This window comes from Rousettus aegyptiacus, unplaced genomic scaffold (genome assembly GCF_014176215.1).
Source record: "Rousettus aegyptiacus isolate mRouAeg1 unplaced genomic scaffold, mRouAeg1.p scaffold_m13_p_8, whole genome shotgun sequence".
Taxonomy (NCBI): Eukaryota; Metazoa; Chordata; class Mammalia; order Chiroptera; family Pteropodidae; genus Rousettus; species Rousettus aegyptiacus.
In genome coordinates, this window is record NW_023416311.1 from 85,840,091 (window position 1) to 85,859,993 (window position 19,903).

General features: G+C 32.4%; 1 protein-coding gene across 1 annotated transcript in view; it reads left to right on the forward strand.

Annotated features, from left to right (window-relative positions):
• The window catches only part of HCN1 (hyperpolarization activated cyclic nucleotide gated potassium channel 1), a 315,929-nt gene that overhangs the window by 39,330 nt on the left and 256,696 nt on the right, over positions 1–19,903 (forward strand). Inside the window, exon 2 of the mRNA XM_036225740.1 lies at positions 1,951–2,374. Within this exon, the coding sequence (XP_036081633.1) occupies positions 1,951–2,374 (424 nt within the window). The remainder of the gene's footprint in view (positions 1–1,950; positions 2,375–19,903) is intronic.

A 19,903-nucleotide genomic window follows, 5' to 3' on the forward strand; every position in this document is an offset into this window, starting at 1 on the left:
GTATTAGACCCCAACAGCTTTGGTGACTGATTGGAGATTGAGTAGATTTAGGGCCAGGAGTTACCTAGGATGGCTCGAAGAATTTTGTCTTGCACATCGGGAAGAGTTCCATTTCCTGACTCAGGGAACATATTAGGAATATATGTGGGAGATGAGATGATGAGCTTGAGCCAAGGCACGATGTTTGACAAGAGTATGAGATATGCAAGGGGATAGATTTAATAGGCTGCTGATTATGAGGATTAGGAGGCTTAAAGACAGGAATAGACTGGAGATAAAGCTTTCAGAGTCATCAGTTACGAATTAATCATTAAAGACATGAGTAAGTGTATAAAATTTCCCAAAGAGCATGTGTAGAATAGAAGAGAAAAGGGTATGTGTGACACTCAGGGGAATAGCAGCCTTCATGGGAAGGGCAGAGAGGGGTCCACAGAAAAGACTGATAAGAATATCCAGAAAAGTGCAAATCCTCAGAGAACACACAATTTCATTTTAGAGTTCAGTGATGTCACTTCCTTGTGAAATAGCTATTACAATATTGCATCTCCTCTCCATCTCTCCTCTGTCCTTAGTGTATCAATTGGCACATTCTGCAAATTGTTGTTAAGAGAGGAGAAGGAAAACAGGAACGACTTCATTGAAATTGCCAGTGCATGATGTCTGATCGACATGACTGTTTTAATACCTCTCCATAAATGTATAGATAAGTTTGGACACAGAGACTGGTGAAATCTGCAAAATTACAAACATTTGTCTTTTATCTAATCCTGGGGATGGGTAGAGACAAGAGGAGAGAGTACCTTTTGTAGTTCTTTCTTATACTACTACTTTCATCCCAGGAGTCATTCATAATCAGGGATGATAGTAACTTTGAAAGGTTTATGCAAATATGTTTTACCAAAATGTGGCCCAAATAGTCTAAGTAGGAGAATTAATGTAAAATAAAAATATCTCAGTTAACAGAAATTTCTGTCATGTTATTTATGCAAAAGAACTGCCAAAAAAGGACACAGATGACCAGGATGAAGTAACTCATGTTTCCAGACTATTTCATTATTATAGAGTTGTATTAGTTGATTTTTTCTTCATTTTTATGAACATATACACAAGTATAAATAGTCTGTTAGCTAGTCTGTTAACTACAGATTCAATAGACTTTGAAAGAATCCAAACGAAAATAACAATCATCTCCGATGAATTTAGTTACACTATATTAACCTGGAATAACCTGAAAGTTCCTGATTTTCTCCAAATTTAATATAAGGTGAAATAAGAATGTTTCAAAGGATAGTTAATAATCATAGATTCTAGTTTCAACTCTAGAGTCTGTTCAATTATTTTTGGCCTCAGAATAAAATTACTTTTCCTATTTCAAACTAAAGAAGAATAAAGCATAAATATTTGGAGTACTGTGAATCTAGAATCCATGATTTACTTAATCTCCCAGTGATAAATTTGTAGTGCCAGTATTTTTTGTGTACCTTAATTATTACCATTTATTCTAATCTATGAAATATAAAATGCTTCAAATCACCTCCAAAGAGTCTTCCCTTAAAACAGTTTTTTGAGGTAAATCGTCTGATCTTATACTTCTGTCTTGTTTCTATGTAAGCTACGAGGGGAGGGTGTTTTTGTTTCCTTACCAGATAAATGGGGTTATGGCTGTTCTTGAATTTATTTCTCTAATACCGCATATCAAATAATTTGTAGAATTCTATAATCACAATACCTTGCTTTAAGAATATATTAATTTTGCTAAGATATAAATTTATAGCCATTGAAAGAGTTTTATGTAATCCTGGGGTTGGTATTTATAAAATCAACACTTTTATTCTTTTACTCATTTATTTAACCATAAATTGGTAATAATTTTTTTTTTTTTTATGGGGAGGAGGTAAATGGTCTGGATATTGTTTATATCTTAAAATGTGATTTTTTTATTTGTTGTAGGTTTTATTGGGATTTGATAATGCTTATAATGATGGTTGGAAATCTGGTCATCATACCAGTTGGAATCACATTCTTTACAGAACAAACAACAACTCCATGGATTATTTTCAACGTGGCTTCAGATACAGTTTTCCTTTTGGACTTGATCATGAATTTTAGGACTGGGACTGTAAATGAAGACAGTTCTGAAATCATCCTGGACCCTAAAGTGATCAAGATGAATTATTTAAAAAGCTGGTTTGTGGTTGACTTCATTTCATCAATCCCAGTGGATTATATCTTTCTCATTGTAGAAAAAGGAATGGATTCAGAAGTTTACAAGACAGCCAGGGCACTTCGAATTGTGAGGTTTACAAAAATTCTCAGTCTGTTGCGTTTATTACGACTATCAAGGTTAATCAGATACATACATCAGTGGGAAGAGGTAAGACATATCTTTTTCTTTTTTAAAGCTACTATATATCATGATGTTATTGACTATACTGTTTTAAAATGAACAACTGTGCTATACATAATGAGTTTTATAAAATTCTAGGAGAAAAATTATATTCATTATCCTTTTAGGGTCCATAAGTCATATATTTGTATCTTCAAAAGGTATGGTCAAATACTAGATCTGAGTCAACTGAAAAAAATTAGAAAACAATTGTTTTACACTATTTCAGTCTTCTTCTTTTTTTCCTAACAAATCCAATTTAATCAAAAGATGTTTACCCTAACCAATGCAATGTCTCCTTCACTATGGTCAGTTTTTAAAAAAATCATTATTATTTAATATAAATACATTAGTACCATCTTTGACAAAGATGTGTAGGGTCTCTTTGCTAACCTAATTTGTGTAATTAGCTCTGTGAGATAATCTGGTATATGGTTCCTCTAATATTGAAATTTTAGAGAACTTGTGTTTGAAGAAAAATAGGTTTTTTGAATGCTTCCAAGTTGTATGTGTCAAGACTGATTTTAGCATAATAATTTTGCTCCTTGTTATGCTTCACACATAATTATTTATGATAGTTTCTCCCTATTAATTCATTTCATAATACTGAAAAACAGCATGTCCAGGAGGGAAATTATTATATAGAAAACAAAATAATATGGTGAATAAATATAATGAATCTGGCCAATGTTTTGCTGAATAGGGCATCTGCTGTTCTTAGGCAGTTGATGGGACCTTGAAAGGACTCAGCCAGCTGGAGTTTCCAATGATCTGAGATAAATGTACCATTACCAAGCAAAAGAGTTTATGCTCCTAATTCCAGAGTCTGAGTTTTAACCTTTGTGACTTTCTTTTCCTTCTAAATCTACCTTTTCTTTTTAAATTAATTAGAACTTGAATTTTATTGACTGCAAAAAATGATGATTGAAGAGGCTCTGAGAGTGCCTAAACCTGCACTAAAGAAAACAATATACTAGCTGTGGTTTAATTGTCACTTTACACGTTGCAGAAATTATTTCTTAGCATTTTTAGGATGAAGTATGATTTGAAATTTAGGTTTAAACAAGTAATAAAATGGATCTTCTGCAAACATTAGCTCTGCTTTCTTTAAGGCTGTAACAGTGTTTAGTGTTTGCTTGTCAATGACATTTTGGTTCACAGGATTTCAAGAAATGACATACAATAATACAACACTGCGTAAGACACTACTGAAAAGGCTTAAAATGGATTATTCTTAAAATATGGATATAGAGTATATTTAAAATCAAATGCAACACATTTAAGAATTTGGATTCATCTTGTAATGTGTTTCTATATAGCACATTCCATCTAAAATATAATAAATGTTTGGTTCTCAAACTTATTGTACCAATTTGAGATTAATGTCAAATCAAGATGATTATTGGTAATAATAGCTAATGTTTATAGAGGGTTTATTATGTGTCAAGTAATATATGTTATTCTTTATTTGGATTAGTTCATTAAATCTTCCTAATAACTGATAACTTGCCCAGATTTATAGTAATAGGTGGAGCTGGGATTCTAACCTTGGCATTTTGAATCCAGAGGCAATGCTCTTAACCACAAAATTATATAGCTTCTCGCTATAACATATATTCTTTTAATGACAAATACTTTAATATTCAATTCTTCTATATAGTTAATAAAAATTATAGGAAACCTCTAAACTAAGATTAAAACATAGTCACACACAAAAAATTAATTAATAGCCTGTGAAATGAAGAAGTCACTGTTATAAATTCCCAGTCAATTAGAAATACAGTGGACGATGCGATTGTTTTGTGTCTTGTAGTTTTAACCCAATTACCCTAGAGAATGGCAGCAGGATGAACAGATGGCATCCTATCAGATAAAATGACAGGCCATGTGGACATAGAAGAGGGCAGGCACTCCTTAAAACTGATGTCCTCTGGTTTCTCGCAGCGGTCACAGGCTCCTAGATCTTTGTAACAGGATGGGGTTTTAAAGATAGCATGATATATCTCAGGAGCATCAGCTCACTGCCACCATTACTATAAAATGCAATTTGATATGCACTTATGGACATTTGGTAACCAAGCACACTCAGGCCAGAGTTGTGAGTTGGCAAGATCTTTCTTATAAATAAATGACCTTGATAATAAATGAACCATAAGCTCATTTAACTGAAGAATGTTTTCTTGATAACGATACTCCCATATAATATCACATATATCATAGATATTTAATGTCTGTTAGTAATACTGTTAAACAGGGATGAAGTAGTAATAATCCAGAACTTAATATTAATTCATTATTTCATCACCTACATGATTCACACCAAAATTGCAAAGGAACTTGAATGGTTCAAAACTGGAAAATCTCTACCTGATTTTTATAAATGCCATAAGGATATATTTACAAGTAGAAATACAACAAATGATTCAGAAGTTGCTCTATGAGCATTTAGAATAAGACTGCACAGGAAGATGTGAGTTCACCCACATGTCTCTGAGTTCTGAGTGTTTTAATACCAAGCTGGCTAATGCTAAATTCAGCAAATTTGGGGAAGTAATGTGTGAAGTCTGGAAGCTGCTACTGTTCTAAAAGAATCATTTCCAAGGACAGCAGCTGCCTTCTGTAGGAAACTGCTTTCATCTTCAGTGATACATTTTTTTCCTCCGGTCTGAATTAGTTCAACTGAAAAACAACAAGAAGCGCCAAAGCCAGATAAATTAGAGAAATATTGTGAATGAAACAGAGAAACTTTAAAATTTAGCCCTTTTGTTACTATCGTTACTAAAGTTGAATGTTGTGGCTAATATAGAAGGAAAGAGCTGATTTGGCCAACTAATTTATGAAACACATGGTTTTAAGGAGTCAGGAAGGAAGTTGTTTTCACAAGGCAAGTATAAGATCAATGGCTTTAAGATGTAAAAATAGAGCTCTATGATGCTGTACTGAAATATATATATATATATAGATATATAGATATAGATATAGATATAGATAGATATAGATATAGATAGATATATATATAGTTAAAATCTGGGGCAATTATTTAGGTAAATCAGGACAGAAAGTTCCTTTTTCCGTAATCTCCAGAAAACTGAGGTGAATCTTTCCCACTCTAGGACTTTGGACTTTGTTAATTCAGCACTGTTGTTATTGTTGTATTCGTATAAAGTCAGTGACCCAAGCCAGTGCTGTTTTATAACCTTTCACAGAGGGAACCAATTCTCTGTGATCCTCCTAAAATGGACATATGGTGAGGAAATCCTTGGAAATTAAATGGAATATTATTAACAATTTTTGACAATCATAAGCCACTGAAGAGATAAGGGGAAGATTAAGAGCTTAGGAAATGAGAAATTATTTAGTTAGTAAAGGTGAATAGTCCTAGGAGCCTTGAATGCTGCCAATCCTAGTCATTTCATCAAAGGTGGTGTGGGGGGGGGATGATCTTTGAAATTATTAGATATTTAGGAAATAATAATTGAAAAAAGAAATACAACTCTGTAATGGTTATCTATTTCTAGAACTCATTGTCATAGGCAACGTAAAAAAAGTATGAGAAATGGACGATTGTTTAATAACTATGGCTTTGGAATACAGACCTATAATATTTTATTTTTATTTCTCATTTACTATTTCCTCATCCTTCCTTATGTAGATTTTAGACCTATCGTAATTAACTAAATTCATTTTGCGGCAAGAAAGAGGGCTTATGTATCTGATCTTCGTATATGTCTATAGTAATTTCAGATGAATAATGTGTCCTGGAACATTGCAATACTCTTCTAGCAATCAATATTAGACGGATTTATAAACAAATTATGTTTAGCAACAGAGCATTAATAAGAAAATTTATGCTAAGGGAGCTAATGGAAATTACAGTTTCTGTCTTTGGTTAATTTTAACATTCTAATTGGTTTAGATTAGAAACTAATTCTTGGTATAAATTGTTTATCTATAATTACATAATACATATTGTAACTACTTTCATTTTTTAGAAAACAGAATTCTAAGACTTGCCATAAGCAAACACCAGTGTTTTTCTAAACCTGCCGTCTGCTAGGATGTAGAGAGGCTCCCTATTGCCTATCACATCAAATCTGTGTTTCTTTGCTGTGCCTTCAAGGCTCCCCAGCAAACCATTCCCCTGTCTCACCATTGTCACTTCATATTTGCACCCAACAACTCTTTTCTGTTTGTTTTCTAGGTTTACAGTGCATTTGCAGAGAATGATTCTTCTATAATTTTACATGTGCCACACCTCAGATTTAGAAAGCCTTTCTTTTTCTATTACTCCTTTAAAAATTAGGCTTAAACTTATCTCCAGAAAACATTCTACATTAGTTGTCTGTGCTATAATGGTCATTACCTTTACTTTGAACAATTCGACTGGCTCTGCTTACATTTGTTCTTGCTAGTAGCTTGGTTGCTAATGCTTGTTTATATTCATTTTTCTTTTCTTTTGATGGACATAAATGTCTATAGAGAAGAGTCTGTCACCTTTTGCCATTGAATTTTCTTATACCATGGTACAGAGTTCTAAATACAATAGGTTATCAAAACATACCTATCCACTAAATACATGGCAATCCTCCATGTTCTAAATCCATTAAATAATTGCAAAGGAATATCGATTCTTCACTACTGAGCATTTACTGAGTAGCTTCTATTTGCAAATACTGCAAATGAGAAGACATAGCAGACCTTAGCTTTGTAGCAAAAACAGACATGCAAGCAAATACTCACAGGTGGTGTGTGGTAAATGACGACATAAAGGAGGGAGTGAACAACAGGGTTTTTGTTTGTTTGTTTATTTGTTTTGCACAAGAAGAATGCGTCAGAGACACTTGAATGAATTTCAAAGTTGGAATCTAGATTACCAAGCTGAACAAAATGGGAGCAGAAGAGTGCATTCCAGTAAGACATGAGGTACAAGCAACCTAGCACAGTAGTTCTGAGTCTCCAGAACCTAGGTCGTAAGGGAGCGAGTTTGGAGGTGTAGACAGGAAATTGTGCCGACAATGGACTTAATAAGGTGTGGTTGAAGCATTTTAGGTAGGGGATTTACATTTTAGGATGTGACAGAGTGAAGAAGATTGGAGACTACTGAGGATGTAGCTAATGATACTGGTTAGGAGAGAGACTTATCACTCATTTTTGTTTTCATGTACAGCTAGTGTTAAGAAGGACAAATTTTTAGATATCTAAAGGGAGGTTTATCTTTGCCAGGTGCTCTTGCCCTTGAAATGTTTGTATCAAATAATAAAATATGACTAGGCCTCATATGAAATCTATTTTGTAATACTTTATAATTTAAATATCAATTATATTTTACATAATTAATATTATATTACTATAATATTGATAATTATAGTATTATTGATATTTGAGATTTGTATCCTATAATGAGAATTGGATCTTATACTAGAAATTTGTATTTATAGGTGCTTATTAAAATTGTGCCTTTTATTTTCTATTTAATCTAAGGAGAAGCACTTAAAGTAACTTATTTATGCATAAAACTTAATAGAACAGTTGTGAAGTTTAAATGAAATGAGATACATGGAAATTATTTGAAATATTTAAATTGATATATGCTTATGTTTATACATATGAGATTCAAGAAGTCATCTTATTCAGATTAGCACACCTTCTGAAGTTATTTGGAGTGTGTGTGTGTATATATTGTTTAATATTTTCGGCAGGCAAATATTTATTCTGCTAAAGACCACTAGGTGTCCTCTATTGGTTATATTACTTTTGGGTTTTAAAATACCAAAACTGTCTTCTTTAAAATTATTTATTTTTATTCTCATAATTACCCAATTGCTTAGCTAGCTATGTCTAGATAAAATAAATGACTATGGATGTTTATATATGTAAAAATTATTTCTTTTTACCCATACTTCTCAGGTTAAACAAAGAGTTTAAGTTTCTAAAGAATTATTTTTAGTCTGAATTATTTTTAATATTATACTATGCACTTTTAAGTTTTTATTTATTTTTCCCCAGTTTTATTGAACTATAATAGACAATTAGTTGCTCATATTTACATTGTACAATTCAATGAGTTTTTTAAAATTATAGTCGGCATGCAAGAATATATTAGTTTCAGTTGTACAGCATAGTGATTAGAGCTCGTGATCACGCCACTAAATCTAATACCCCTCTTCACCCTTACATATTTGTTACAACATTGTTGACTGTTTTCCTTATGCTACACTTTATATCTCAATGACAATTTTATATCTATCCATTTGTACTTCTCAATCCCTTTGCCTATTTTCACCATTCTCTCCAACCCCACTCTCCCATCTAGTAGCCTTCAAAATATTCTCTGTATCTATGAGTTTGTTTCTATTTTTGTTGTTATTGTTTATTTCATTCTTTAGATTCCACATGTGCATGAAATCATGTAGTATTTGTCTTTCTCTATGTGACTTACTTCATTTAGCACAATACCCTCTAGATCCATCAAGGCAATATCTTTTACCATCTTCTTTCTTTTAATCTTTAATCTGAAGTGAGTCTCTTGTAGACAGCATATGAAGAGGTCTTATTTCCTTGTCCATTCAGCCACTCTATCCATCGGTTGGAGCACGTAATTCTTTTCCATTTAAGGTAGTCATTGATAGATATGTAGTTACTACCATTTTTTATTCATTATTTTGATACATAGTTTTTCTTCTTAAAGAAGTCTCTCCAATGTTTTCTGTAATAGTGGTTTGGTGTTAATGAATTCCTTTAACTTATTTTTGTCTGAGAAGCTCTTTAGAAGCTTTTTATCTGTTCTTCAACTCTAAATGATAACTTCACTGGATAAAGTATTCCTGGTTGTAGATTTTGGGTTTTCATCACTTTAAATGTTTTGTACCAACCCTTTCTGTCCTGCAAAGTTTCTTTTGAGAAATCAGCTTCCAGTCTTATGGGTGCTCCCTTGTAGGTAACTAACTGCTTTTCTCTTGCTGCTTTTAAGATTCTCTCTTTGTATTTAACCATTGGCATTTTAATTATGATATGTCTTGGTGTGGGCCTCTTTGGATTCCTTTTTCTTGGGACTCTCTGAGCATCCTGGGGTTGTATGTCTATTTCTTTCACCAGGTTAGAGAAGTTTTCCATCATTATGTCTTCAAATAGCTTTTCCACTTGTTCTCCCTCTCCTCCTTTTGGTATTCCTATTACATGGATTTTACACTTAATTTTTTCCCAAGGACTCCCTGAATTATTATTATATTCTTGACTTCTTTTTTCTTGCCATTCTGATTGAGCGACCTTGGCTTCTCTATCCTCTATATTGATAGTTCAATCCTCTTATTCATGCACTCTGTTAATTCCCTCTAATATATTCTTGAGCTCCGATCATGTATTCTTCATTTCTGACTGGCCCCTTTTATAATTTCCAGTTCCATTTTTGTGTTTTTTATCTCTTTGTTTAAGTTCTCACTGAGTTCATCTACTCTTCCACTAAGTTCATCTTTATAACCAGTGTTTTGAATGCTGCATTTGTTAGATTGCTTGACTCCGTTATTTCTGGATCTCTGTTCTCTTCTCTCATATGGTTTCTGCTTCTTTATCTTCCCATTTTGGCTGCCTTTTCATTTCTGTTTCTATGTACTAAGCAAAGTTCCTAAGTCTCCCAGTCTTTGTGTAGTAGGTGTCCAAAGACACAGTCCTGAGACATATTCAGCAGCAAGCCAGTTTTAGCCCCAGCCTGTGTCCCTCCAGGGCCACCTGTTAAGATTCAGCAAGCAGTCCACAGATGCTATGCTTATAGTTTCTTCAAGAAACCATGCCCAAAGCTGAGGGTGGGTCTTGGAGCTTGCTCAGCAAGTTGCAAGATCTCGCCAAGGGCACAACTGGAGATCAGTACTATGTATTTTTTAAGATGCTGTTTTAACAGATACCCCGAAGTTCTAAAGTACAATGTGATGAATTCTATTTGGATATGAAATGTTAAGTCGAAACCATTAAGGAGAGATTATTAAAGTGTGGGGTGGGGGTATGTCTGTGTGTGTTAGAGGTAAGATATATAACTTTATGAATGCTCTTTGCCAGCGCGCTGTAGAACATCTGTACAATCCCAAAGCCTTCCACATAGAAATCTCAGTTTAATGATAAAATAAAATCTAATTTTAAATGATCAGGCCCCCATTCTAAGATTAAAGTATTAGGTTTTCTTAATGCCCTGTCACTGGTCCAATCTGTGTTCCTGTTTTGCATGTTTTTATACATCCTCGTAGCTATGGAAAGTTGAAAACAAGTAGACTCATATCCAAAGTTTCAAAATTAGGTTTCCCATTTCTCAAAATATGCATGATGATGTGATATCTCTATAAAGATATCTCTTGAACTCCTAAAGCTCAGTATGTCCATTTCCCCCTCAAATCTTTCTTTCTTATATCTATTGCTAGAGTCAGAAATTTAAAAGATATCCTTGACTTCTCTTTCAGTCTTTATAGCTAGCAGTAACCAAGTCCTACTGGCTCTACTTTGTGAATGTGGTTTAAATTCTAGTACTCCTTCACTCAAACCTCTCTACCAGTATCCTAGTCCAAGGCAACATCAGTAATTTTTCATTTACATTATATAAGAAACTCATTACTAGATTTTGAAACTCACCCTTGGTTGTCTTCCCAGGGCCTCAAAAGTGATACTTTTGAAGAACAAATATTACCATGTCATTTACTTGTTGCAAATATTTCTGTGACTTAATTTCTATTAGGACAAATTCCTTTGAAATTGAAGTCTTTCCTACTTTGTTTTTTTGTTATGATTATTATTATTAATAATAATTTTTTTAACTATGCCAAACCTCTTTGTTTGTTATATATGCTGTTTTGAGGTCTTTACATGTGTTGTTCATTTTCCTAGAACTTTGTTCTTTCGACCTACCCCAGTTTGTCCATCACATTTTGTCCCTTTGACTTTGACTTTAACTTCAACTTCCTCAGGGTAGGATTAACTAATCTCTCAGGTAATCTTATTTCCATCTGTAATATGCTGGCATAGCCCCATGAGCTTTTGCTTTGTAACATTCATCATTTCTGTAATGTATCTTTAAACTATGTCTTTCCAACTATATGTTAAACTCCAGAATAGCAGCAATCATAGAACGCTTATATCTTCAGCTCCTATCGTGATATCTGGAAAATAATGGGGCATGGGACTATTTGCTAAATGAACTAAATTATGCCTTCAAGGGAATTTCAATTCAATAGGAAAAGCAAACATGTAAAGAAACATATAAGCAAACAGCAGAGTGTCTTGAATTCAAGAATCTTAGAAGTATTTATGGTGTAGAAAACAAAAAGAGAGAAGATTATTATGAGAGTGTGATAGAGGGTAGAAGAGAGTTTCTAAAGAAGACATAGTGAACATGGCCACTTTGAAAACTAGTTGAAAGTATATGTCCTTGCAAGTGGATAAGCCTGGGAAATATTCCAAGGGAATTTAGAAATCATGGACAAAATCAATCTGGGTCCTCATTTATAGATGGGGATGATGATAATTTTCTGCTCAATCTCACAGAATTGTTTTGAGGCTTAATGAGATATTATTGTAATATATATTTTGAAACTATAAAATTTATAGAAATGTAAATTATGTTATCATAAAAGTTTCTACTAGTTTAAAATATGAAAAATCTCAACAGAGCTCAACTCTTCACTCTATAGTGTGCTTACTACCTTTCAAATATTGGAAGTGTTACAAATGCTGTTATGCATTATTTCCACACAAAATATATCAATTCTGGAATTGAAGCAACAAATGAATCAGGCTAATTTAGCATAAAATGCATTTAGCCTTACATTTATTTGAAGTTTCTGGATAAATTTCTCATTTTTTTTTTCTTTTATTGCACACAGATACAACATATATTATGGCTACTTCTATTTTAGAGCCATCTATGTGCTATTAGTGTGAAAATTGGGAATGCCATCAGTTTGTGAATATTGGGCACAGAATTTCCGATGTGATTCTGGTTTAAACTTGATTTCTGGTTCAGCTGCCAGAATGTTTTATAATAAACACGTGTTACTTTAATCATCTAGATAATTATCTCAGTTAAATAGGTTACTTTGGTTGGTCTTATATATTGTGGGCAGCTGCCCACAAACAAGAGAGGTGTGATGAGACATGACACAAATTGAAAGTGGTATAGTGTCGCCCAAGAATATTGTTGTTACAAACAATGAAGTGAAATTAATCTCATCTCTAAAGGAAATTAGTTGACTATGTTTAACTAATCATGGAGGGAAAATGAGCGCTTTATTAATTGTCAGTTTCTAAAAAGCACCAGTGTTTCACTTTACTAGATACAATGTCAAAAGTATTTTTATTAATTTAAACTATTTTAAGAAACAAAATTATGCTTGCATTATGTCAAAAGTAGCAGCTCATTGAAATATAACAGAAGTTGTCACAGAAAGTGAGTTTTATAAGATATTATAACAGCTATGAAAGCTCAAGAATAAATAAAATTAGAACCCTTCAGTTGCAGTGGATAATGACTGAGAGAGACCTACTTCGACTTCTCTTTTTGCCTTGCTGATGTATGCACTTTATATTTTATATGTGAGGATTCTTGTCTTATTAGTGTGAAAAGGAAATATATTTGCTTGGTTACATAATTCTTGTGGCTATTTTGAGTTAAGTCTACCATTTAGGCCATTTTTTTTTAAAGAGAGTTAAATTTTCTTCTCGTTAACATCTTAAAGTGAAAGTAAACAGGAGAAAGATTCTGGAAACTAGTCCCTTCATTCCATATAATTTAAAGCAGTCATGAAGTAAGAGAACAGTACCTATTTTGAGATACTCTTATTCGTCAGTAGTGGTGAAACTGAAAAGATTTTCCCATTAACACTGGTCATTCATCGATGGGAATATTTGTAATAATGCTATTTATCTCAGTATTCTACTTTTTTGTTGTTACTACTGTGGCAATGAGTTGGATGAACATATAAAATAAAGGAAAGTTAGGAGTACTTTCTGCAAGTCATTTCCAGACACTTTTCTCTTATTTAAAAAGTGAGGAAATGGCTTCTACTTGGTGTATATATATATATATATATATATATATATATATATATATATATATATATAAAATATAAAATAAAAAACTCAGTTAAGGTGCATTGTAAACTCTAAAATCGAAAATCCAGAGAACATATTAATGTAAGATATAATTAGCCAGTCAAATTATTTCACTGATTTTTTTTTTTTCACTTATAAGATGAAATCTCTATCTTCCTCAATATTCTAGATCATACTAGAGAGTAAAAGGTAGAATTTGGACTGTGGTAATATGGACTTTGAAATTAGACTCCAAGAACAATAACTACTTAACGATATCTAGCAGTAATAGTTGGAGCATTGCCTAACTCTGTGGAAGTTACAGTGTTTTAGTATGGGAATCAGTTCTCCATTGTGTGTGAAAATATTCATTTCTATGATACTGAAGAGAAGGACAGGTGTCCAGAATAATTCCTTCCAGTTGACCAGCAATGGATTACAAGCATTCAAGTTCACAGATTTTAGTGTTTTACAATTAAGAATGCTTCACCATCTTTATCTAATCTGAAATTCAGAGAAATGCATCCTTAGATAGTTTCTAAGCCAGTGGAGGATTGCCTTCCCTCTTCCCCTAGCATATGTATCTTGTAGAAGCACAAATAATGTTATAATGATAAAAATTACCCCCAAATGCTAATAAATTTGTCAGAAAATAATTACTGAAGAAATTTTAGATTTATGATAGTTAGAGTTCACATAAATTATTGACTATAGAATAATATTAGAACATGTATGGATTCTAGAAGCAATATATATATTCACTGTCCTGACTTGCAAGGCTGAGTTCTGAGTAATGGACTCTAAAAATTCTAAGTGACCGACTAGTTTTCTGCTCTTGGACCCTTCTTGGGAATTGTAGCATTAATGATTAAAGTTTCACCACTGGGGAATGATTCATTTGTGTTTTATGGCTTTTTCCTCCAGAAGTGTCTTATAGAACTTAAAATATACTTTAAGCCATTACTAAAAAACATATTAGCAGGCTATTAGCTGACAGGTTCTGAGAGTAATTCTCAAATAGTTGAAAGTAATTCTCTATGGAAAAAACATGGGTATGTGTGTCCAAACTTGAGTGAGAGGTGCATTTTTGCTGGGGTAGTGGGCAGAGAGAGGTTCCACCAGGGTATGAGAAGTTTAGTTGGTCTTCAGAAGAGGCAGAAGAACACCAACAAGTGATTAAAATATATAAACTAATCACCATCAGTGATATATATATATATATATATATACATACATATATATATATGTATGTATACACACACACACACACATATACATATATATAATTTCCTGGAGTTCTTCTCTTTCCTATTGAAAATTACCAGTATTTGCCTAATGTCAGTGAATAATGTTTTAATGTTTTTAAGTGTTATTGGTGGGAATTTTACCAACAGTCACCCCTCCCTCTTTGCATTTAGTTGAATGTTATTTCAGCTGTTCCAAAAATCTCCGGTATCTTGAAATTAGAAAATTGCTCTATGGCTCTAAGTGAAAAAATTTCCCAGTTAGCATATCTTCAACAAAATGCTATTGTTTTTGAAATAATTATGTTTGGTAGCACATTTCTTAAATATATGATTCTGTATGCTCAGTTGAACATTGTATATGTAATTATATACTAACTATTCTAAATAAAAATAGGAGACTAAGTAGTTAAATATTTTCCTGACTTTTTATTTGCAAACTTCATATCTTTATATTATTATCAAATATAGTAGTTAATATATTTTAATTGGCCACACACAACGAGCCCTGTGCTACATATAGGAATACAAAGATGAATATTCAACAGTCACTGCTAAGAGAATTTGTAATACAGTGGAAGAATTAGAAAGGAAATCAACAATCATAACAGAATGTATAAGTTCCTTTCTTTGGGAAATCCTCGAATGGAAGATTTCAAGAATGATTCTAGGACTACATCTCAGCTCAGTAGGAAAGAGCCTCACAATCAATTCATAAAGTCTGCAGAAGGAGCAGGTGCGGGAGTGGTGGTGTCTGGGCCAGATGTTTACCATCCTTGGATTAGTCATTTGAAACAGAAAGGGCTATCAAATACCATGCTTTACTAAAAATGTGAATTTTGCTGAGTTTTACAAACAGAAAAAATAATTGTATTTAAAATAATATTGATACTGTGTTCAGATTACATAATGACTTCCTCATACTAGTATATGAAACATTTTCATTTCACTAACATCATACAAATGTATGAATGATTCTTAAATGTTGAAAATTATTTTAGGAAAAAGAAAGAGCAGTAGATTTAAATTTGTTAGGAAATATTACAAACTTCTTTAATTAGTGAGAGAATTTAGCAAATAGGAACCTAGTTTATCTTACCTGTTCTCTCACTCTTCTATAGTACTCTTGCACAAGACTGAGACTCTTAACCAGAAAAGGTGTTGTCACAATTACTAAATGAACAGTCCCTAACGGATAGCGAGAAACTGAGTTGCATTTAAGAACATGAATACCTAACAGCAAATTCTTCTGTAGTTATGGAAACACCACTTCCATACAAAATGCTTGAATTTTCTCCACATTTCACACATATCACTCATTTTCTTGTGCCTCCCGCTTCTCGCCACTTTTAACATGGTGGGTGGGTGTTGCAGTATTGCTGTAGTTTTCCCTGAGAAACCCATATGATGATAGCTTCACTTTGCAAAGCAATGCACTTTCCACCAAAAGCTGTTTTCAAATGTCCTTTTAATGATAGGACTATTTATTAATGTTGTTTTCATCATTTTTACTTTGTTTTTGAGAGAAGTAGCTGGCAGCGAAGTTATTGAGAATCTTGGGTTGCATAACAATATCTAGTCTTCAAAGAGGTGAGAGGTCAGATATCCCTAGCTTTAATCATAGCCCTCAGGAAATCAACTCCTTTCCCTGCTTCCTGAGAAAGCAAGGTCTTGCTATTACTATGAGTTTCTTGTGTTACTTTTACCTTTATGGAAGTAGAAATTTGTTTCTGTCCTCCTTTTCTGTCCCATTTGCCAAGAGATTTGCTAAAAAAGAGTGTAAGAAAAATATCTATTAGTCACTTTTTATAACTGTGAAAAGTGACATATAATTTTCTTATCAGGAGATGCAAGCAAACACATACACTATGGAGTCTTAGAATTGGGCCAACATGTCTGTACTGTATATTATTCTTTTCACTGACGAGTGGAGTCTTGAGGGTGAATAAGCCAGTGTAATCCATTCTTAGTTGAAGAACCATTGATCTTATCTATTCATTAATTGCTATATCATTTCATTTCTCCCTTCCAAAACAGGAAAAAATTTTATATGAAAAAATAAAACTGATTAATGAGATGACTAAATTTAAAGTAGAATGCTTCTAAATTGGCAAAATAACTTACTAGATTTGCAAAACCAAACACCATTATTTTCCTTTCTACCTAATATAAATATCCAGATGCTAGTTTATATTTTTAAATTATCTTGACATGGGAAGTAAATGCTTCAGGTTAAAAAATACAATTTAAAGTAATAAAATTTTTCACTTCTATAAACATTTTCCAAACTATACTATTAAAATGTTCCTAAAAGAAAAAAATAATTTGAACACAAACACTTTTTCCCTAAAGAAAACAATCAAAATCATTTCCTCAAAGTTCAATCATGAAAGCATGTTAAGTTACAGACTTGGGTCTGCAAAACAAATTTAAAATTAAATTCGGGAGAGGGTTTTCTTAGAGTGTTTCCCTTGTGCTCTGAGAGATTTTAGAAATCTTGTTTAACATTCCTCAGTTTGTGGTCTGTGAGTTGTTAATGGTTTCATGGAGACAAAATTTTCATTTTTGTTTTTCAGTGTTTAAAGTGTTATCATGGGCCCAACATATCTTTGTAACTTTTTGCAGGGAAGGTCTATACATTGCTCCTACTACAGATCCATCATAGCTGGCCTGGTGGTCTTGCTCCTGTTACCTCACACCTGGATGCAGACTGTCCAAGCAGCTTCCATTTTGACCAATACCAGTCATTTTCACAGGGAGATAGGGTTTTGATGGGCATTTAAATGATCTGACCCAAAGCGATATATGTTACTTTTTATAGCTCTTTGACCAAAATTTGTCACATGACCTCACTTAACCACAAGAAAGTCAAGAAGAGTAATTCCACCTGGGAAGCAAAGAGCTGGAACAATTTGCTTAATAACCCTACTTCAGTAGTTAATATAGATGAGAGATGGAGACAGGGTGTGTCTTGAATCAATAAGTTGGCCTGTAGCTAACTTGCATTATATTTGGATCTATTCACAATAAAACTATGGACTTGCTTGATCATCCTATTGTTTTTTTTCTCTGGAATAGTTTTGGTCTTTGACAAATAATAGAAGTGCTACCACATGGCATCCCTCTAAGCTTACGAAGTGCTTAGAAACCCGATGGATGTGCCTTTAGACAACTGGCACTAATCCTGGGTAACTACCTCAGAGATGCTTCTTGGGTGTGTCAATTATAAAGCGATCTTTATTTCACTTAGTTTTTGTAGGTGAACTCAACTTTAATAGGAATTTAAATCATTCTATTAATGGAAGTACTGATCTAAACCTCAAAATATTAGATTTAGTGTGAGTTTAATAATGGGTCTTAAATGTGGGTCGATTTTTGCATAATTTAACTTCCTATCCTCCATACCAAAAAGAATTGTAGTGCTTAATTTTTAGACCTTGGCCCAATCAAATAGAGAACAATAAGTATTATGAATATATGATATAATCAGAGTAATTTTTATATAAGGAAAATTTATTGCACTTGAAATCTTGAGTACACTTGAAATGCAAGAATTAAACAACTGGATCTTAAGTATAATTCATAATATATCCATTTTCCTTAGAATGTATTGCTTTTGTTTGGATTTCCTTTTTCGAACAATTCAGACATTAAAAGTACTTAAAAATCAAATACAATTCTTAGACTATTGGTAAATATTACAACTACTGTCATATCTTTAATTATTTTTTGATCCTATATTTTGTTCCAATTTATTGAGATTTGTTTTATGGCCCAGAGTAAGCCTGTCATAGTAAATGTTCTATATAAACACAAACAAATGTGTTTTCTGCTGTTATTGTTTGAAGTGTTTTATAATTGTCAGCTGGGTCGACTAACAGTTATTCAAATTGTCTGTCTCTACCCATATATAACTGCTTGTTCTAGCAATTCTTGAGAGAGGAATATTAAAATATGCAATATAACTTTGAATTTGTCCATTCTTTCATTTTAATCACTTTTTACTATGTGTCCTTTGAAGCTGTGCTATTAATTTCCTACAAAGTTAGGATTGTTATATCATCTTGATGAGTCTCTCTATCACCATAAATGACCTTTTTTATTATCTCTCTATATACTTTGATATTACTATAGCCACTCTATTTAGTTAATATTTGTATGGCAAATATTTTTCCATGTTTTATTTTCAACCAGTGTTTTTATTTTAAAGAAGATATCTTGTAGACAGCATATAGTTGAACCTTGCTGTTATTTGTTTATCACATCTGACAATCTCTAGTTTAAAGCATTTATATTTAATGTTTTGATTGCTATAGTTGCGTTGAAATCTACTATCTTGTTATTGTTCTCTTTTTATTTCATGTGTATTTTGTTATTGCTTTCCTATCTTCTTTTATATTAATATTTTTTATGAATCTATTTTATTTTCACTATTGAATTAGTAACTACATCTCAAGTATTTTCCAGTGCTTGCTCTGAGGTTTACCAAATGCTCTTTTAGCTTATCACAGTTTACTTACAAATAATGTACCATTTCACATATAGTACAAGAAATTTAAAATACTGTGTTTCTATTGTCTCCTTGCTGGCCTTTGTGCTATTTTTATCATACAATTTATTATGTTTATTCTAAATGCCAAAATATAGTGTAATTATTTTTGCTTTAAACAAGTAATTGTTTTTTAAGTTTTTTTTGAAAGTATTAAAAAAGAATTTTTATATTTATTGTTGCCATTACTTTTTGTCCCTTTACATAGATCATAATTTCCATCTGGTATCATTTTCTTTCTATCTGAAAAACTTCCTTTAACATTTTTTGTAGTGCTTGTCTACTTTTGATGACTACTTTGAGCTTTTCTATGTCTGACTGTCATTATTTTGTCCTGTTTTTTGAAATGTATTTTTGCTGCATATAAGATCCTAGGAAGAGGAGATTTAACTTTGGATGGGTGGTAAATAGGCAATACAATATACAGATGACATATTATAGAATTGTGCAATTGAAACCTATTTAATTTTATTATCCAATGTCACTCCAATAAATTTAATTCAAAAAAATTGTAAAAAAAGATTCTAGGAAGACTTCTTTCCTTTAGAACTATAAAGATATCACTCGATTTTTTTCTGCTTGCGTTGCTTCTGATGAGGAGTCTGATGTTATTCTTTCCACTGTATGTAATGACTTTTTTCTCTAGTTGCTTTTAAG